At 53.5% G+C, this 20,629-nt stretch overlaps 1 protein-coding gene across 2 annotated transcripts in view; it reads left to right on the top strand.

Annotated features, from left to right (window-relative positions):
• Positions 1-20,629, top strand: part of adam19a (ADAM metallopeptidase domain 19a) — a 72,680-nt gene that overhangs the window by 40,141 nt on the left and 11,910 nt on the right. The window contains exons 7-18 of one of the 2 annotated variants that reach the window (XM_030083913.1): positions 4,355-4,420; positions 7,697-7,768; positions 7,916-8,082; positions 10,311-10,395; positions 11,122-11,264; positions 11,538-11,715; positions 12,415-12,504; positions 12,754-12,949; positions 14,887-14,995; positions 15,908-16,112; positions 17,587-17,664; positions 19,503-19,611. In XM_030083913.1, the coding sequence (XP_029939773.1) occupies positions 4,355-4,420; positions 7,697-7,768; positions 7,916-8,082; positions 10,311-10,395; positions 11,122-11,264; positions 11,538-11,715; positions 12,415-12,504; positions 12,754-12,949; positions 14,887-14,995; positions 15,908-16,112; positions 17,587-17,664; positions 19,503-19,611 (1,498 nt within the window). The remainder of the gene's footprint in view (positions 1-4,354; positions 4,421-7,696; positions 7,769-7,915; positions 8,083-10,310; positions 10,396-11,121; positions 11,265-11,537; positions 11,716-12,414; positions 12,505-12,753; positions 12,950-14,886; positions 14,996-15,907; positions 16,113-17,586; positions 17,665-19,502; positions 19,612-20,629) is intronic. The other variant, XM_030083920.1, reaches the window with a different exon arrangement.

The following is a 20,629-nucleotide window of genomic DNA, read 5'->3' as shown; positions in this document are numbered from 1 at the left end:
GAGGAGAACCCTGCAGAACCAGGCTCAGAGGAGAACCCTGCAGAACCAGGCTCAGAGGAGGAGAACCCTGCAGAACCAGGCTCAGAGGAGGAGAACCCTGCAGAACCAGGCTCAGAGGAGGAGAACCCTGCAGAACCAGACTCAGAGGAGGAGAACCCTGCAGAACCAGGCTCAGAGGAGAACCCTGCAGAACCAGGCTCAGAGCAGAACCCTGCAGAACCAGGCTCAGAGGAGAACCCTGCAGAACCAGACTCAGAGGAGGAGAACCCTGCAGAACCAGGCTCAGAGCAGAACCCTGCAGAACCAGGCTCAGAGGAGAACCCTGCAGAACCAGGCTCAGAGGAGGAGAACCCTGCAGAACCAGGCTCAGAGGAGGAGAACCCTGCAGAACCAGGCTCAGAGGAGGAGAACCCTGCAGAACCAGGCTCAGAGGAGGAGAACCCTGCAGAACCAGGCTCAGAGGAGGACCCTGCAGAACCAGGCTCAGAGCAGAACCCTGCAGAACCAGGCTCAGAGGAGGAGAACCCTGCAGAACCAGGCTCAGAGGAGGAGAACCCTGCAGAACCAGGCTCAGAGGAGGACCCTGCAGAACCAGGCTCAGAGCAGAACCCTGCAGAACCAGGCTCAGAGGAGAACCCTGCAGAACCAGGCTCAGAGGAGGAGGCTTGCTGCTCGTCCTTTTGGGTTGAGGGGACAGAAAGGGACAGAAGAGAGGACAGACTACAGGCCTCAGTATGCTTCCCTGTCGCCATGACGTCTTTCCTACGACGTCTACGCCGTAGCCCTACGTTGGGGCTACGCATCGTGGTGACGCGTGGTGACGTGAAGGTGGAGGGCTGTGATTGGTCCGCTTTCGCGTTGTTGATAGAATGTAGAACAATATCCTCACCCTGAATGCAGATCGGGGTGCTTCGGTGCTTCGGGAGAAATTTAAATCCAAAATGGAGAGGCGCACATCCCTATACTGTCAGCAGACGGGGCTATGTGTAGAGCCGCTCCTAAAACGGCTTTAATCGTCCAAAAACTCATTAGTTTCACCAATATTTCCTCCTGGTCCCTCAGCCTCTCCTCCACAGCCCGGGGTCCAGACATGTCATATATGCAGAGATATGTTCGGTCAGTGCAGCGTGTCTAGATATCTGTGTCTATAGATCTCTGTCTAGGTAGAGCTGGAGCTACGGAAGCCACATTGTTGTTGTGACTGCCGATTGTGAAACAAAGACAGCGCCACGCCCCCTAGCGGCTTGGCGGTGAGAATGCAGAGGAGGGCGTTCCCTTGACGCAGAAGCAGGATGTGTTCAGTGGCGGCGTAGGGCTGCCGGCGTAGGAAGGACGCCGCTGCGACGGGGAAGCACACTGCGGCCTTCAGCGTTGCTCTGCTGGATGCAGGTGGATCGAAGCAGGAGACCTCAGATTAAGACCCTCTGCGTTCTTAGACGAGAAGACAGACGGCGGTTCATGACAAGCAGCAGGGAAACATGTCCAGTGAGAAGAGAGAGCAACTCGTCCAGAGGTCTGAACCTCCAGCAGCACCGCAAGGGAAACAGTCCACTTCGACTCTGAAGGTCTTAGAGCAGAGACTGGAAGCGGGAGCTGGTTCCACATGGCAGGAGCCTGGTGGCTGAAAGCTCTGCTCCTGTTCTACTGCTGCAGAACCCGGGAACCTCCAGGAGTCATGTCTCAGCATGGCTCTGAGTCCGCACGCTCCTGATTTTAGAAAGATTACACAGGTGGAAGGAGGAGGTCCTGCAGACCTGTTTAATGTGGGAGTTAAAGGTCAAAGGTCACTCCAGGTTCCTCAGTGTTACTGGGGATTACCCAGGGTCACTATTTGTTTAGATCATTTCTCTCTCGGGTGTTTTCGGCCAAATGTAAAAACCTCTGTTTTATCTGAATTTAGAATCTGGCGGCTCTGCCATGACTGCCTCACAGTTTTGACAGAACAGATTTATCTGGTCTTCATCTCGTCCCTGCTTGGTATGGGAACTCTGGGCTCTGTTTTGTGATTGAGGTTGAGCACATTTTCCATTTAATATATTGTAAAATCCAGATCAGGTGCCTGTTTTCATAAATGTGGTAAGTTTTCATCATTTTCAGTTGATCACACCACCAGTGCTCACTCTGCCCACACTGCTTTTACTGTTCAGTCGGTAGAGGTGAGACCAGACCAGACCAGACCAGACCAGACCAGACCAGACCAGACCAGACCAGACCAGACCAGACCAGACCAGACCAGACCAGACCAGACCAGACCAGACCAGATTTCCTCTTTACTTTTCGGAAAACTGAAATGAGCAACGAGCGTGCGACAGCCAAGTGTCGCTTCAAGCAAAGTGTCGGTTTGCATTTTGATCCCTTTTCCAGGCCGATGTGGAAAGGTTCTCAGCTGTGGGCTCCCCGGATGGCTTCGGCAGCGTGGCCGTCCCGCCTCGTGTTCCCACCATATCGCTCATCTTTTTTGGAGGAAGTGAGTGAGGACTTGATAGTCTCACGTCATTTTAACATTGTTGAATATAAATGTAATAAAAGCTAAGCAGCTCCGTCTCAAGTCAATCCTACAGGATTGACTCCGTTTTTTTTAGTAAACATGAAATCATATAGTAAAAAGTGTGTGCTACACTTCAGTAGAAGTGACAGGGAGTGTGAGAGGAAGCAGCGTCTCTGCATGATGCTGCTGATGCTGCTGTGAGGAGTGAGAATGTGAGGAGCAGTTAGACTCTGTCACTCTTCACCGACTCACATGCAGAGAAGCAGCAGACTGCAGGCTCATGTGGAAGACGAGTCCTTCAGAAGCCTCGTTTTCTTCTCACGGTGGGGAGCTGTGAGGAAACGCTGCTCTCCAGTCGGCTTTTCCAAACCAAATGTTACTCGATCAGTTTGAAATGCTGTCGACAAAATGCAGAGATAGTTTTCAGCTTCCGAAGTGATGGTTTGCTCCCGTCTCATTCTTCTTGTGCTGGCTCTGGGAGGAGGCGGACACTTTTTCTATCGTCCCTGTTGGCTCCTCCCTCCCTCTGGTCTCTGCTGCTCTCTGTCTCGTCTGTTTTACTGGAGGAATCACTGGACTTGGTTTTTCGAACAAACCAAATATCAACCATGGAGCTGATCAGCTGGTCTCTCTACGCAATTGATACCAGTTTTTCAACAAAGAGCAGAGGAGCAGGATCCTGTCTGTCCGGACGGGACTCGGCATGCTGGGTATGTGATGGACGCCCGGGGGAAGGGGAGGGGGTCACGTGCCTGGCACCCCTGTCCGTCCAGGTCATTGTGGATGATTACATTTTCAGATTTATGCTGATCGGTCTGCTGCTGATTGGCCGGTGCTGCGACCTGATCCTCTGGAGGATTAAGAAGACTGCCGCCACAAAAGACGTCCAAGGGAGGACGGTCTTTTCAAATCAATGGGCAAACGCTGAGACTGACCGTTTGTACGAATTCTTTCGAAAGGTGGACATTTTGGGTTATGGACGATTGAGACGCAAGTTGGACGTCACCATCGCCGAGAGGGTTAAACCAGCTTCTGTCTGAAATGTGGAGCAACCGAGCAAAGGAAGGTCAAACGGCTCCTTTCACCAAAACAAGAGAACTTCTGATTGTGTCTGGAACCCTGGAAGACTAAACATCTCCTGAAGATTCAAGACAAGACTGATTGCTCTCTCTATCTTCCCTCTCTCTCTCCCAGCTGCAACCCAGCTTCACCTCTGGACCGCTTCGTTCAAGGCCGTCCAGCAGCGACCATCTGAGCTGGAGCGCAGAGGGGAGGCGGGCCAAACCACACACACTGCCTGGACTGATGAGCTGAAATGCCACATACACGCCACACACACTCCCTCCCCCACTCTCAACGCCTCCACCACACCTCTCTGCTGCCCCCTAGTGGTGATGAAGTGTTGCGCTGATGTAGCTGCGACTGCTGAGCCGTTAGTCTGATAGCAGCTTGTCTCGTGTTTTTTTGCTATGTTTGTGCGCAGGTTGGCTTCTTTTGGTCTCACTTCTAATCACGACTCCCTTCGGAACCGGGATCTGAATTGATGTATCTTTTTTTACCACCCCCCCTCCCCCCCTCCCCTAATTTCTGTCTGAGTTTCTTTAACTCTGTTTCCTTTTCAAGACGGAGCGCCGTAATTGGCTGCCTGGGCGTCTTAAAAACCCATGCAATTTCGTTGCACTTGTAACTTCGGTAACTTGTTGCGATGACAATAAAGACTATTCTGATTCCGATTCTGATTCTTCAGACATCAAGAGCTGCACGTGTCTGCCGTGTGGGCCGAGCGCCTTCGGTCACGTGACACACTTTCCGTCCTGAACACAGAGTTAAGATGGTCGCTCAGTGGTTCCCTCTCTGTGTTGTCAGGTTAAGAGGAACATCTGGGGAACCACCAAATACCTGGAGCTGTACATCGTGGCTGACAACACTCTGGTGAGAGCACAGAGACAGGACAGGGACAGGACAGAGACAGGACAGAGACAGGACAGAGACAGCACAGAGACAGGACAGAGACAGCACAGAGACAGGACAGAGACAGGACAGAGACAGCACAGAGACAGGACAGAGACAGGACAGAGACAGCACAGAGACAGGACAGAGACAGGACAGGGACAGGACAGAGACAGAGACAGGACAGAGACAGGACAGAGACAGGACAGAGACAGGACAGAGACAGCACAGAGACAGGACAGAGACAGGACAGAGACAGGACAGAGACAGGACAGAGACAGGACAGAGACAGGACAGAGACAGCACAGAGACAGGACAGAGACAGGACAGAGACAGGACAGAGACAGGACAGAGACAGGACAGAGACAGGACAGAGACAGGACAGAGACAGGACAGAGACAGGACAGAGACAGGACAGAGACAGCACAGAGACAGGACAGAGACAGGACAGAGACAGGACAGAGACAGCACAGAGACAGGACAGAGACAGCACAGAGACAGCACAGAGACAGGACAGAGACAGCACAGAGACAGCACAGAGACAGGACAGAGACAGGACAGAGACAGGACAGAGACAGGACAGAGACAGGACAGAGACAGCACAGAGACAGGACAGAGACAGCACAGAGACAGCACAGAGACAGCACAGAGACAGCACAGAGACAGCACAGAGACAGGACAGAGACAGCACAGAGACAGGACAGGGACAGGACAGAGACAGGACAGAGACAGGACAGAGACAGCACAGAGACAGGACAGAGACAGCACAGAGACAGGACAGGGACAGGACAGGGACAGGACAGAGACAGCACAGAGACAGGACAGAGACAGGACAGAGACAGGACAGAGACAGGACAGAGACAGGACAGAGACAGCACAGAGACAGGACAGAGACAGCACAGAGACAGGACAGAGACAGCACAGAGACAGCACAGAGACAGGACAGAGACAGCACAGAGACAGCACAGAGACAGGACAGAGACAGGACAGAGACAGCACAGAGACAGGACAGAGACAGGACAGAGACAGCACAGAGACAGCACAGAGACAGGACAGAGACAGCACAGAGACAGCACAGAGACAGGACAGAGACAGGACAGAGACAGCACAGAGACAGGACAGAGACAGCACAGAGACAGGACAGGGACAGGACAGGGACAGGACAGAGACAGGACAGAGACAGGACAGAGACAGGACAGAGACAGCACAGAGACAGGACAGAGACAGGACAGAGACAGCACAGAGACAGGACAGAGACAGGACAGAGACAGCACAGAGACAGGACAGAGACAGGACAGAGACAGCACAGAGACAGGACAGAGACAGCACAGAGACAGCACAGAGACAGGACAGAGACAGGACAGAGACAGCACAGAGACAGGACAGAGACAGCACAGGGACAGGACAGGGACAGGACAGGGACAGGACAGAGACAGCACAGAGACAGGACAGAGACAGGACAGAGACAGGACAGAGACAGGACAGAGACAGGACAGAGACAGCACAGAGACAGGACAGAGACAGCACAGAGACAGCACAGAGACAGGACAGAGACAGCACAGAGACAGCACAGAGACAGGACAGAGACAGCACAGAGACAGGACAGAGACAGGACAGAGACAGGACAGAGACAGCACAGAGACAGGACAGAGACAGCACAGAGACAGGACAGAGACAGGACAGGGACAGGACAGAGACAGGACAGAGACAGCACAGAGACAGCACAGAGACAGGACAGAGACAGGACAGAGACAGGACAGAGACAGGACAGAGACAGCACAGAGACAGCACAGAGACAGCACAGAGACAGGACAGAGACAGGACAGAGACAGGACAGAGACAGCACAGAGACAGGACAGAGACAGGACAGGGACAGGACAGAGACAGGACAGAGACAGCACAGAGACAGGACAGAGACAGCACAGAGACAGGACAGAGACAGGACAGGGACAGGACAGAGACAGCACAGAGACAGCACAGAGACAGCACAGAGACAGGACAGAGACAGGACAGAGACAGCACAGAGACAGCACAGAGACAGGACAGAGACAGGACAGAGACAGGACAGAGACAGCACAGAGACAGCACAGAGACAGGACAGAGACAGCACAGAGACAGGACAGAGACAGGACAGAGACAGGACAGAGACAGCACAGAGACAGGACAGAGACAGGACAGAGACAGGACAGAGACAGCACAGAGACAGGACAGAGACAGAAACAGGACAGAGACAGGACAGAGACAGGACAGAGACAGAGACAGGACAGAGACAGGACAGAGACAGCACAGAAACAGGACAGAGACAGGACAGAGACAGGACAGAGACAGGACAGAAACAGAAACAGGGACAAGACAGAGACAGAAACAGGTCAGAAACAGGACAGGGACAGGACAGAGACAGAAACAGGTCAGAAACAGGACAGGGACAGGACAGAGACAGAAACAGGTCAGAAACAGGACAGGGACAGGACAGAGACAGAAACAGGACAGGGACAGGACAGGGACAGGACAGAGACAGAAACAGGTCAGAAACAGGACAGGGACAGGACAGGGACAGGACAGAGACAGAAACAGGTCAGAAACAGGACAGGGACAGGACAGGGACAGGACAGAGACAGAAACAGGTCAGAAACAGGACAGGACAGGGACAGGACAGAGACAGAAACAGGTCAGAAACAGGACAGGACAGGGACAGGACAGAGACAGAAACAGGTCAGAAACAGGACAGGGACAGGACAGGGACAGGACAGAGACAGAAACAGGTCAGAAACAGGACAGGGACAGGACAGGGACAGGACAGAGACAGAAACAGGTCAGAAACAGGACAGGGACAGGACAGGGACAGGACAGAGACAGAAACAGGTCAGAAACAGGACAGGGACAGGACAGGGACAGGACAGAGACAGAAACAGGTCAGAAACAGGACAGGGACAGGACAGGGACAGGACAGAGACAGAAACAGGTCAGAAACAGGACAGGACAGGGACAGGACAGGGACAGGACAGAGACAGAAACAGGTCAGAAACGGTCCCATCAGCTGGTGTGTGAATGATCTGCAGCGTTGCTCTGCCTGCTACATTTCCACCTTGATGAAAAGCCCTGATGATCATGATGGACTTCAAGGACGTCAAGTAGACTTCTGCTGTCCTCTGCTGTCCTCTGCTGTCCTCTGCTTTACTGTTCAAGTTATTTCTCACTGAGTTCACTAGTGGACCGCCCGCTTTGTTCAAAGTGTGTCTGATTTTCATTCACCCGCAGTTCAAACGGCAGAATCGTGACTATGAAAAGACCCGGACCCGGATCATGGAGATCGCCAATTATGTGGACAAGGTGAGGCTGACTGTGTGATGCAGCTGAGAGCTGAGGAGTGCTGCTGCTCACCGCGGACACATCCTCCCTCTGCTGCTGCTGCTGCAGTGCACACAGCTGGTGGAGAGCTCCGTCAGTACTGATCTGTGTGTGTGTGTGTGTGTGTAGTTCTACAGGAATCTGAACATCCGGGTCCCTCTGATTGGTCTGGAGGTGTGGACAGACCGGGATCAGTGTATCATCAGTGAGGAGCCCAACGCCACGCTCTGGTCCTTCCTTCAGTGGAGACAGAAGCTGAAATCCCGCAAGAAGCACGACAACGCTCAGCTGCTGACGTGAGGAACTCCACAACAATCAGCTGATCGCATCAGGAACTCTAGTGCTCATCTGAGCAGAGACTGAATGATGTAATGAGTGCTCAGCAGTTGATATTGACCAGGGTTCTGCAACCTTTATGACCAGAAGAGCCGTTTCAGAGACTTTCAGCCAAGTCCAGTAGTCCTGGAGCCATAAAGAACATTTAACCATTAAAATGAGGCGAATGCCGCTCAGGAAGCTTCATACGTGTTTCGTTTTGATGCACAAACCAAAACTATATCTTATGAGGTATTTATGAAGTTAGGGTTCGAATAGTAAACACTTTATTAAATTTAATCTGCTTTTGTTCTTGGTTTTTAACGGTTTAACGGTTTTGCTAATATTTTCAAGATTTTCTTGTTGACAGTTATAAAATTTTAGTATTTTTACCTCCTTTTAAGCAGTTTTCATGCTTTCTCCAACAATATTTCTTTTCTTCTTTTAGAAATTCTAGCCATTTCATGTTTTTTAAGCCGTTCTATTACTTTTTTCCCAGTTTCTTGTGGTTTTAGCTATTCTTCTTAATTTTGCTTGTATATTTATTTGAATCCCTTTTGAGCCGAGAGTGAGGAATCATTTTCCACAGTACTGTGGGCTGTAGCTACAATAGGTTTCATGTTCATTCACGTTTCATGTTGTGAAGGCTTGGTGGAGCCGCTGCAGAGGGACTGAAGGGCCACATGAGGCTCCAGAGCCGCAGGTTGAACACCCCTGATCTAGACCATTGACTAGATATAAAGGTGGGCGGAGCTAACGTGGCGTCCCCCACAGTGTTCTGAAGCTTCCAGCAGGGCGTGTCCATACTGAACACTGTGAGCCAGATGTAGCGTGATTGGTCCAGCCTGTCACATGACCGCATCACGTGGACAGAGGAGGAGCTGTGATTGGCTGACTTGTGCTGAACTTTAACTCCTAAAATCAAATCAACGGATGATTTAAGTGAAAATCAGAGTCTGGTCCAGAAGAACCTCATGACCGAGACCAGAACAGGTTCTGGTACCAGGATTTAATGTGTTGATTTGCACTCTGAAATTCACTATTTCTGAATGGGTTCTGAAGGGTTCTGAAGGGTTCTGAAGGGTTCTGAAGGGTTCTGAAGGGTTCTGAAGGGTTCTGAAAGGTTCTGAAGGGTTCTGAAGGGCTCTGAAGGGTTCTGAAGGGTTCTGAAGGGTTCTGAAGGGTTCTGACGGGCTCTGAAGGGTTCTGAAGGGTTCTGAAGGGTTCTGAAAGGTTCTGAAGGGTTGTGAAGGGTTCTGAAAGGTTCTGAAGGGTTCTGAAGGGTTCTGAAAGGTTCTGAAGGGTTCTGAAGGGTTCTGAAGGGCTCTGAAGGGTTCTGAAGGGTTCTGAAGGGTTCTGAAAGGTTCTGAAGGGTTCTGAAGGGCTCTGAAGGGTTCTGAAGGGTTCTGAAAGGTTCTGAAGGGTTCTGAAGGGTTCTGAAGGGTTCTGAAGGGCTCTGAAGGGTTCTGAAGGGCTCTGAAGGGTTCTGAAGGGTTCTGAAGTGCTCTGAAGGGTTCTGAAGGGTTCTGAAGGGCTCTGAAGGGTTCTGAAGGGTTCTGAAGGGTTCTGAAGGGCTCTAATGGACTCGGACTCTTTTAGAAACCAACAGCATTGCCCCCTGCTGGAATTTCCCAAGAATTACAGCTTCTCTGCACCTCATTGGCCTCGTGTTTCTTGGCGCCTGGTCTAGACGGACAGATGGACAGACAGATGAGACAGTCACACCTGAGACACAGTCCTGATGATCCAGGTTGTTTGTTTTGACCTGATAGGCCTATATTTTGGTGCTAACAGCAGAGGAGGAGGAGGTGGGGGGGGAGGAGGAGGAGGAGGAGGAGGAGGAGGAGGAGGGGAGGAGGAGGGGGGGAGGAGGAGGAGGAGGAGGGGGAGGAGGAGGCGGGGGGGAGGAGGAGGAGGGGGGGGAGGGGGGAGGAGGAGGAGGAGGAGGAGGAGGGGGAGCAGGAGGAGGAGGAGGCGGGGGGGGAGGAGGAGGAGGGGGGGGAGGGGGGAGGAGGAGGAGGAGGAGGAGGAGGAGGAGGCGGCTTGATTTTCCAGCTTGTCCTCTTTCTTCTTGGCTCTGAAGCCGTGCAGCAGTTTGCATCTGGAATAACTGAGTGTGTGTGTGTGTGTGTGTGTGTGTGTGTGTGTGTGTGTGTGTGTGTGTGTGTGTGTGTGTGTGTGTGTGTGTGTGTGTGTGTGTGTGACCTAGGGGTGTCATCTTCAAGGGGACGACCATCGGCATGGCGCCGCTGGAGGGGATGTGCAGCCTGGAGAACTCGGGCGGCATCAACGTGGTTCGTCAGGATTTGGTGGTTTTTCTGTCCGGGTTCCGGCCCGGTTCCTGCTGACCTCCTCTGGCGCTGCGCCATGCTTTTCCACTGCCTCACCTCTTTCTGTTTACCCTCAAAATTCATTTGAATGATTAAAGTGAAGGTCGGTGAGGTTAAGCCGCGTGCTAATGCTGAATTTTGCATTCTTCCTGAGAGAGACTTGTGCCGCCCTGACAGCGTCTCTTTAACAAAGAGGAGGAGACTTCCCCCAGGACCAAAGACCAGCAGCCTTCATTCAGCCAGGCTCAGGAAAAGCCAGTCACCTGGACTGACTCTGAGCCGGCTGAAGCTGAAGCTGAGCCGGCTGAAGCTGAAGCTGAGCTGGCTGAAGCTGACTGGACTGACTCTGAGCAGGCTGAAGCTGAAGCTGAGCCGGCTGAAGCTGAAGCTGAGCCGGCTGAAGCTGACTGGACTGACTCTGGGCAGGCTGAAGCTGAGCAGGCTGAAGCTGAAGCTGAGCCGGCTGAAGCTGAAGCTGAGCCGGCTGAAGCTGAGCAGGCTGAAGCTGACTGGACTGACTCTGAGCAGGCTGAAGCTGAGCAGGCTGAAGCTGACTGGACTGACTCTGAGCAGGCTGAAGCTGAAGCTGAGCCGGCTGAAGCTGACTGGACTGACTCTGAGCAGGCTGAAGCTGAAGCTGAGCCGGCTGAAGCTGACTGGACTGACTCTGTCTGTGACCCGGGCCCCCAGGACCACTCGGAGCTGCCGGTCGGGGCGGCGGCCACCATGGCTCACGAGATCGGACACAACCTGGGAATGAGCCACGACCACGACGGCTGCTGCGTGGAGGCCACGGCGGAGCAGGGCGGCTGCGTGATGGCTGCTGCCACGGGGTGAGTCTGCTCGCTGCTGCCTCCGCAGGCCGCCGGAGGTACGACAGGCAGTCAGCTGCTGACCGAGTGAGAAGCAGAGGGAGGAATGTGTCCCGTGAGAAGAAGACTGCTTCATAGAGTTATGCTGCTGAACAGATGAATATCTCTGTTTTTTGTTTTATACAAACTAACAAACATCAAATTCTAAATATCATCTCCTCGAGGAAAAGATTTCCAAAGACTTTCTCGTTGAAAAAAGCAGCACATGGATGACTGCCTGCACTTCTTCCTCAGACACCCGTTTCCCCGAGTCTTCAGCCGCTGCAGCCAGCGCGACCTGGACAGCTACTTCCAGAAGGGGGGGGGCATGTGTCTCTACAACATGCCCAACATGAAGGACCTGGTCGGGGGCAAGAGGTGTGGGAACGGCTTTGTGGAGGATGGAGAGGAGTGCGACTGTGGAGAACCTGATGTGAGCACACTCTTTCTGTCACACTCTTTCTCTTCAAACGGCCTGGTGAAGCCAGAACGTGTTCTTCCACTCTGACCTGATGCTCCAGCATCCAGCGTGGTTCCTGTTCCTGCTGGAGGGTGTCGGGCTCGGCTTCAGGTTCACCGTGAGGTTCTGTGGTTCTGTGTCCACGTGCTGAGCTGAACTGCTTCAGGTCTCTCAGTCAGACATAAAGTCCTCTCACAGCAATGAAAAGTCACCTTCAGGTTTACTGGAGCAGTTTCCTGATGATCTCCTCTACTGCAAGCATGCTCAATGAAAAGGGTGCAGGTTCTACGACAGAACCCTGAGGAACTCCATGTTTAGCTTTAGTCTGAGCTGAAGAGTCATTAGAACCAAGTATGTTCTGAACCAGTTTCATTGTTGGGATGAGAATAACTAAAGGCTGGGTACTGGCCTGGGTCCAGAGGGCTTTTCCAGAAGACGTTTGTCCTCAGCTGATACCTGTTTGCAGACATCAGGGTTTTCCCCCGAAGTGAACGATTGTGCCTTTTGATAACTCCGCATGTCTGCAGCATGTTTTTAACTTGCCAGACTTCATATTTGCATGGTTCTACATTGAAATCGGTAAACATTTGATGATGGGAGAGTTCAGCGTTTTGGTGTTGAATTGAAGTGAACGCGATGTGAGTTCTGATGTGTGCTTCCGGATGTCGACAGGAGTGCACCAATGACTGCTGCCACTCCAGCAACTGCACCCTGAAGGAGGACGCTCAGTGTGCTCACGGAGTGTGCTGCGAGGGCTGCCGAGTAAGAACACGCTGCATGTCCACACAGCGGCCCGCTTCACGCGTTTGTCAATCCCATTGGAATCGGTCGCCTTACTCATTAGTGCCACCTGCTGGAGCGAGAGTGTGTGGTCTGTGTAGCTCACACACACTCTGATCAGCCCCAGATTCCACACATGTGATCAGACTCTTGGTCAGATTGATTCCCATGTTTCTCAATGTCTGAGCCGGACCGGAGTCTCATTTCTCGTCTGGTTGTTGGTTCTGCCAGTTGAAGCAGGCCGGTACGATGTGCCGGGGCCCTGCCGGGACCTGCGACCTGCCGGAGTACTGCACCGGGGCGTCCCCCTACTGCCCCGCCAACGTCTACCTGCTGGACGGGTCGTCCTGCCAGAGCGGCCTGGCCTACTGCCACAACGGCATGTGCCTCACCCACCAGCAGCAGTGCCTGCAGCTGTGGGGCTACGGTAAGCCTACACCCAGGACCAGGACCCAGCACAGTCCCAGGACCCAGCACAGTCCCAGGACCCAGCACACACCCAGGACCCAGCACAGTCCCAGGACCCAGCACAGTCCCAGGACCCAGCACACACCCAGGACCCAGCACACACCCAGGACCCAGCACACACCCCCGACCCAGCACACACCCAGGACCCAACACACACCCAGGACCAGGACCCAACACACACCCAGGACCCAACACACACCCAGGACCCAACACACATCCAGGACCAGGACCCAACACACACCCAGGACCCAACACACTCCCAGGACCAGGACCCAGCACACACCCAGGACCCAGCACACACCCAGGACCCAACACACACTGAGCACTGAACACACTGGACGGAACACACACCCACACACGCACACGCCCTCACTGGCTGGACGTCCTGGGGATGGAGGTTGTTGTGTTGTGAGGCATTGTGGGTCCCGGTGTAGCCTGGCCTCCACCTGATGCAGCTGGACCCTCCTCCTCCTCCGCCTGTCTCCCTGGCCACAGCTGAACACATGCTCGGTGATAAACAGCAGGGTTCTCTGACACGCTGCAGTCTGCGGCACCCACCAAGCCTGACCCACCACCTGACACACCAGTGTGTGTGTGTCTTTGTGTGTGTGTGTGTGTGTGTGTGTGTGTGTGTGTGTGTGTGTGTGTGTGTGTGTGTGTGTGTGTGTGTGTGTGTGTGTGTGTGTGTGTGCGTGCCACACCAGGTTTCATGTCGCTCCACCATTGGCTCCTGTAAAGGTGTGTGTTCACTCAGCGGAGCACCAGCAGCTCTCCAGTGAGGTCCAGCTCGCTGCCAGCTGGAGAACTGAGAGCGTCAGCAGATGTTCATGAGTCGTGGCGGCTGTTACCCAGCTCGCCTTGCAGCGATTCGATTCCTGCTGTCTGGACACCACCTTGACGCTCCAGAATTTGTAGTGACAGCAGGGTGTGACAGCAGGGTGAGCGGGGTGGAGTGGGGTGTGACAGCAGGGTGAGCGGGGTGCAGCGGGGTGTGACAGCAGGGTGAGCGGGGTGCAGCGGGGTGTGACAGCAGGGTGAGCGGGGTGCAGCGGGGTGTGACAGCAGGGTGAGCGGGGTGGAGTGGGGTGTGACAGCAGGGTGAGCGGGGTGGAGCAGGGTGTGACAGCAGGGTGAGCAGGGTGGAGCAGGGTGTGACAGCAGGGTGAGCAGGGTGCAGCGGGGTGTGACAGCAGGGTGAGCGGAGTGGAGCAGGGTGTGACAGCAGGGTGAGCGGGGTGCAGCGGGGTGTGACAGCAGGGTGAGCGGGGTGCAGCGGGGTGTGACAGCAGGGTGAGCGGGGTGGAGTGGGGTGTGACAGCAGGGTGAGCGGGGTGCAGCGGGGTGTGACAGCAGGGTGAGCGGGGTGCAGCGGGGTGTGACAGCAGGGTGAGCGGGGTGGAGCAGGGTGTGACAGCAGGGTGAGCGGGGTGGAGTGGGGTGTGACAGCAGGGTGAGCGGGGTGCAGCGGGGTGTGACAGCAGGGTGAGCGGGGTGCAGCGGGGTGTGACAGCAGGGTGAGCGGGGTGCAGCGGGGTGTGACAGCAGGGTGAGCGGGGTGGAGCAGGGTGTGACAGCAGGGTGAGCGGGGTGGAGTGGGGTGTGACAGCAGGGTGAGCGGGGTGCAGCGGGGTGTGACAGCAGGGTGAGCGGGGTGTGACAGCAGGGTGAGCGGGGTGCAGCGGGGTGTGACAGCAGGGTGAGCGGGGTGCAGTGGGGTGTGACAGCAGGGTGAGCGGGGTGCAGCGGGGTGTGAGGTGCCTGCGCCACACGGTCCTGCCAGTCTTGCTGATGCCTTATACCTGCTGGGTTCCTGGGTTCCCTGGTGCTGCTCCTCCGGCGGGGTTGTTCTGGTTGTGGTGGTGTCCGACTGGCTCTGGGGTGTTTTTCTGTTTCCAGGCGCTCGGCCAGCCCACGATGCGTGTTTCCAAGACGTGAATGCAGCAGGAAATGCTTTTGGCAACTGTGGAAAAGATGAACATGGAAACTACATGAAGTGTGACAAGAGGTAAGACAGACATGGCTGACTGCAGGACAGGACTGAGCCGGACGCTCCGTCTCAGTCCGTCCCTGGCGCTCTGCGCATGTGATTGGTCCAGCCGGTCACATGACCGCGTCACGTGGACAGTAGAGGCGCTGTGATAGGGCCATTTATGCAAAACTCATTCATTATCTACCGCTTCTCCTTTTCGGGGTCGCGGGTGGCTGCAGCCAATCCCAGCTGCTGTGGGTGGAGGCGGGGTCACCCTGGACAGGTCGCCAGTTTGTCGCAGGGCATGCAAAACTTCGTCGTAAAAAAGAAAAACAAAACCCCTCAAGTCATAAAATGAAATCAACGGAGGATTTATGTGAAAATCAGAGTCTGGTCACGGCGACTCGTGATGGAGACCCGGGCTGTTTTTGAAGCCAACATCAGTCCTCTATTTACAGCTTTTCCGCTTTACCTTCACTTTTTACCAGTGGAGGTTGGCACTTGTTCTGGACCCTCCATCACCTCCACAACCCGAACCCATGAAGATTTTCAACTTCTCAGATTTACTAAATGACAAGACAGTTTGGAGCTGACATCGTACAAGAGAAAATCACAGCATGCCAGCTCAAGTCTCCTGATACACAAAAGCAACAAACTAGAGAGAATCTACCGCCATCTGCTGTCCAGGAGCGTCAATAGACATTCAGGATTTTTCCCCTACAACGACCCACAGAACACGGGTCCGTGACCCACCAGTTGGGAAACACTGTTTTCGAGGGTTAAAGAGGGGTTTTCAGCCAATCACAGACCCTAAACGTTTTTTCAGTGTCTTGCCTTCAGAAGTTTCTTTTAGAAAATATCAGATCTTGTCTTCATGTAATGTCCCTGTTTAAATAGTGTGTGTGTGTGTGTGTGTGTGTGTGTGTGTGTGTGTGTGTGTGTGTGTAGTGATGCTAAGTGTGGTAAGATCCAGTGTCTCAGTGCTGCTAAGAAGCCCAAAGGTACCAACGCGGTGTCCATTGACACCACCATCAGAACCGACGGGGTGGAGGTCAAGTGTCGTGGTACTTACGTCTACAGCACACATGAGGATCAGGGCGACCTGCCTGACCCCGGCCTCGTCATGACCGGCACCAAGTGTGGAGAGGGCAAGGTACGTCTCATCTCGTCAGCATACTGTATCTGTTTGTGGGTCAGAGTGCGTGAAGCGCTCACACAGCTTTCAGGAATAGCTTTATGTCCACCTGATGAAATACACCACCACTGGAACGATGCAGCTTTCTACCATGAAAGCACCACGGCAACATATGTAAACACAACCTCCGCCGAGTGGGAGTCTGATGGAGAGCAAAACCAGGAAGAAGAAATGGATCCAAACCCCTTTCCTGGTCGGAATCAGGAACCCAGAGCCTGGCCCAGGTAGGGGGCAGGAACCCAGACCCTGGTCCAACAGTCCAGGCCCTGGTCACAGTAGGGAGCAGGAGCCCAGACCTTGAGACCACCAGCTTCCAGTCCCATAGTTGAGGATCCTTGAGAGTGAATGAAAAAACTTGTACAGTTTTCAGAAGACCGTTACAGTGCGCAACGTGGCTTTTTGGTCCTTGGATGTCGGCTCTTCCTCTCATTGTGGAGCAGGATTCACCAGGCGTTGGATTGTTCTCCACTGATAGGGAACGTGATCTGGTTAGACCGTGGTGAGCCAGCTTAGTTTGACCCTGCGATGACGTGTTGTTGCAGTAGTAATCATTGGGTAAGAGTTGTATTGCAACAACCCATCATCAGCAGGGTCAAACTAACCTGCCTCACCACGGTCTGACCAGCTCACGTTCCCTGTTAGTGGAGAACAATCCAGCGCCGGGTGAATTCTGCTTCACCATGACAGGAAGAGCCGACATCCAAGGAGCAAAAAGCGACATCGCTATGAACGCTCGGCCGCCACGAGCCGGTTCTCCCTGTGGGAACCTTTCTGACACCTCCTGCTTAAAACTCAAAAAGTCAGAAGGATGGTGAGGCCCCGCCTCCACGGTCTGTACTCAGACTGAAGATCAAGATCAAGCCAGCTTCTGCCCTTCTGCTCTTCGGGAGGTTTCTGTCCTCCCTGAGCTTGCCTCAGGACACCTGCGTTACCGTTCGACAGGTGCACCGCCACAGTCCAACTCCCCACGGGTCGCACAGTGTGTTTCACACTTCTGAAAACATTCAAGTTAAGAATTGCACAATGTTAGTTCTGGTGTCGTCAGCAGCTGAGTTGCAGCTTAGAAACTGTTCTGTTGGTGAATGTCATACAGTCAGTGCCGCCCATACTACAGAAACAACCAAAGACCAACAGGTGTCCGGGGGGAGATCCTGACGCTGTCAGAAGTCAAGTCCAAAAATCCAGAAACCACACAATCCAAAACACTACAAAAACACAAGGAAACAGTGTTCAGCAGGAAGGACGAAGGCAGTCTGGCAATGACCCGCTGAGGGAGAGGGTTTAAATTCATCAACAGGTGAGACGGCTTAAAACAGGAAGTGAGACATGTAAGAGACACAGACCAGACAGGTGAGACAACTTACTGTGTGCACATGACCTGTAATCATATGGACTCAACCAACCTGGCTTCTTCCTGCTGTGATTTCCACAGGTGTGCAGAGACCGCCGCTGCCAAAACGCCTCGTTTACTGAGCTGGAGACCTGCATCACACGCTGCCACGGCAACGGGGTACACACACACACACACACACACACACACACACACACACACACACACACGTTTGACCACGTCTGAAAAGGGAAGACGTTTATCTTACTTCCTGCCACTTCTGCAATATTCAGTGATGATTTCAAATCCAATCTATTGAAGAGATGTTTTCCAACACTGCTGTTGGCTCAGAGGAGGAGAACCCTGCAGAACCAGGCTCAGAGGAGAACCCTGCAGAACCAGGCTCAGAGGAGGAGAACCCTGCAGAACCAGGCTCAGAGGAGGAGAACCCTGCAGAACCAGACTCAGAGGAGGAGAACCCTGCAGAACCAGGCTCAGAGGAGGAGAACCCTGCAGAACCAGGCTCAGAGGAGGAGAACCCTGCAGAACCAGACTCAGAGGAGGAGAACCCTGCAGAACCAGGCTCAGAGGAGGAGAACCCTGCAGAACCAGGCTCAGAGGAGGAGAACCCTGCAGAACCAGACTCAGAGGAGAACCCTGCAGAACCAGGCTCAGAGGAGGAGAACCCTGCAGAACCAGGCTCAGAGGAGAACCCTGCAGAACCAGACTCAGAGGAGGAGAACCCTGCAGAACCAGGCTCAGAGGAGGAGAACCCTGCAGAACCAATCTCAGAGGAGGAGAACCCTGCAGAACCAGGCTCAGAGGAGGAGAACCCTGCAGAACCAGGCTCAGAGGAGGAGAACCCTGCAGAACCAATCTCAGAGGAGGAGAACCCTGCAGAACCAGGCTCAGAGGAGGAGAACCCTGCAGAACCAGGCTCAGAGGAGGAGAACCCTGCAGAACCAGGCTCAGAGGAGAACCCTGCAGAACCAGGCTCAGAGGAGGAGAACCCTGCAGAGAACCCTATATATATATATATATATATATATATATATATATATATATATATATATATATATATATACACACACATATATATATATATATATATATATATATATATATATATGTGTATATACAGACACACACACACACATATGCTGCATTACAGGCCATGGAGTATCTTGCGGATGGATTGTTTTCACAATGTCTGCTTGTCTGTCCATCTGTCTGGATGTCAGAACGCCCCTCTGCAGGATGTTTCTGTCAGAACCACTTCAGACCCCTGCCTGATCACGGTCCCCAGGGTTTCGTTCGGCCTCAGCGGGCAGTTTGTCTGTCCGGCCGCGGGCTGTGTGGTCTGTCTCCTGGTTCAGTCTGCGTGGCTTCTGGATGGTTCTTCTGTCGGGTTTAGTCTCGCCTCCTGCAACCTCCTCTCTGTCTCTCCACATCCGCCCGGTATCTGGCAAAATACCAAAAGCCGAGCAGCTAGTCCATCAGTGCTTCCAAGTCCGCCGTAGTTGTTTGTGGAATGATGGGATTGAGCGGGAATGAAACGACCAGCCAGTGTCACTTAAAACATTTAAGTCACTTGAATTTCTGCTGGCCTTGCTATGATGACTGCGCCTGCACCAAGTCAGTACGCTGCAGGATGGAAACCGACGCCACGCCAACACCCCCATAACAACGACTGTGAAATCATGGCCTGACGGGCCTCATCGTCAGAATCGAACACTGCGACCACGCCGGGGCAGTCTGAAGCCAGCATGGTGTTCAACATGTGACCTCTAATCCAACAGAGGCTCCACTCCAGCCTACAAGACACTGCAACGTACAGGAACGGCAAAGAAAACCAACTTTACTCGTATTGCTTCAGAGTATTTGACACAACATGACACTGGACTCTGAGCCGAGATGCCACTGCGGCAGAAACACAAGACTGATGCTGACGTTCCAAATGAAGGTTCAGGTCATGCAGGGGATGTTGCGAATGACTTGTTTCTCATTTGTCTCTGCAGGTGTGTAATAGTAATGGGAACTGCCACTGTAATCGAGGCTGGGCTCCCCCCTTCTGTGAGAAACCAGGACTGGGGGGTAGTGTGGACAGTGGGCCGGTTCAGTATGACAGTAAGGAAACTCAGTTACTTCCTCCCTCTTTTGACTCTGGTGACTATGTGGTCTGTTTCTGGATTGTTACAACAACAAAAAAACATGAAACTGTATTATATATCACATTCAATTCATTACCTTACACAGAGAAAATGTAATTCTGAAACAGGAAGTGAGAAGACAGGTAAGAGACAGAGGATTACTACTGCAAAAACTCATCAACAGCAGGGTCAAACTAACCCGTCTCACCACGGTCTGACCAGCTCACGTTCCCTGTTAGTGGAGAACAATCCAACGCCTGGTGAATTCTGCTTCACCATGACAGGAAGAGCCGACATCCAAGGATCAAACAGTGACGTTGCTGTGAGCGCTGGGCCGCCGCGAGCCAGTTACACTCAGGTGTCCAAGACACAGGTGTCCACTGGCGGAGGAGGAACCCGGACAGACTTGGCAGACCCAGACCTGTTGTGAGGGTCTGCTGGGAACGTCTGGCGGAACCCTCCGTCAGCAGGGATTTCAACTCCCACCTCCGGGAGAGCTTCTCTCATGTCCCGAGGGAGGCTGGGGACACTGAGTCCCAGTGGACCATGTTCTCCACCTCCATTGTCGAAGCAGCCGGTCGGAGCTGTGGTGGTAAGGTCTCCGGTGCCTGTCGTGGCAGCAACCCCCGAACCCGGTGGTGGAGACAGGAGACAGGCTGCCGTCCAGCTGCAGAAGGAGTCCTACTGAGCCTCGTTGACTCCAAAGCAGCTGACAGGAACCTGCAGGCCAAGCGAACTGCAGCCTGAGTGGAGGCAAAATCAGGGTCAGGGTCTGTTCAGGAAGCCATGGAAGAGGACCACAGTCAGCCTCGATGAATTCTGGCAAACCGTTCAGGTCCTCAGGAGGGGAAAGCAGGTCTCCACCAACACTGTTTACAGTTGCTGACCTCAACTGGGGACATTATAGGACGGTGGATACTTGGACCCCTCATGCACACTGGATGCGGTCCGGCTCTGGAACAGCTCCGGTCCGGCTCTGGTCCGGTACACCGCAG

The sequence above is a fragment of the Salarias fasciatus genome, chromosome 3, assembly GCF_902148845.1.
Source record: "Salarias fasciatus chromosome 3, fSalaFa1.1, whole genome shotgun sequence".
NCBI lineage: Eukaryota > Metazoa > Chordata > Actinopteri > Blenniiformes > Blenniidae > Salarias > Salarias fasciatus.
The sequence above is the reverse complement of the archived record's forward strand: the minus strand, read 5'-3'. Positions and strand labels throughout refer to the sequence as shown.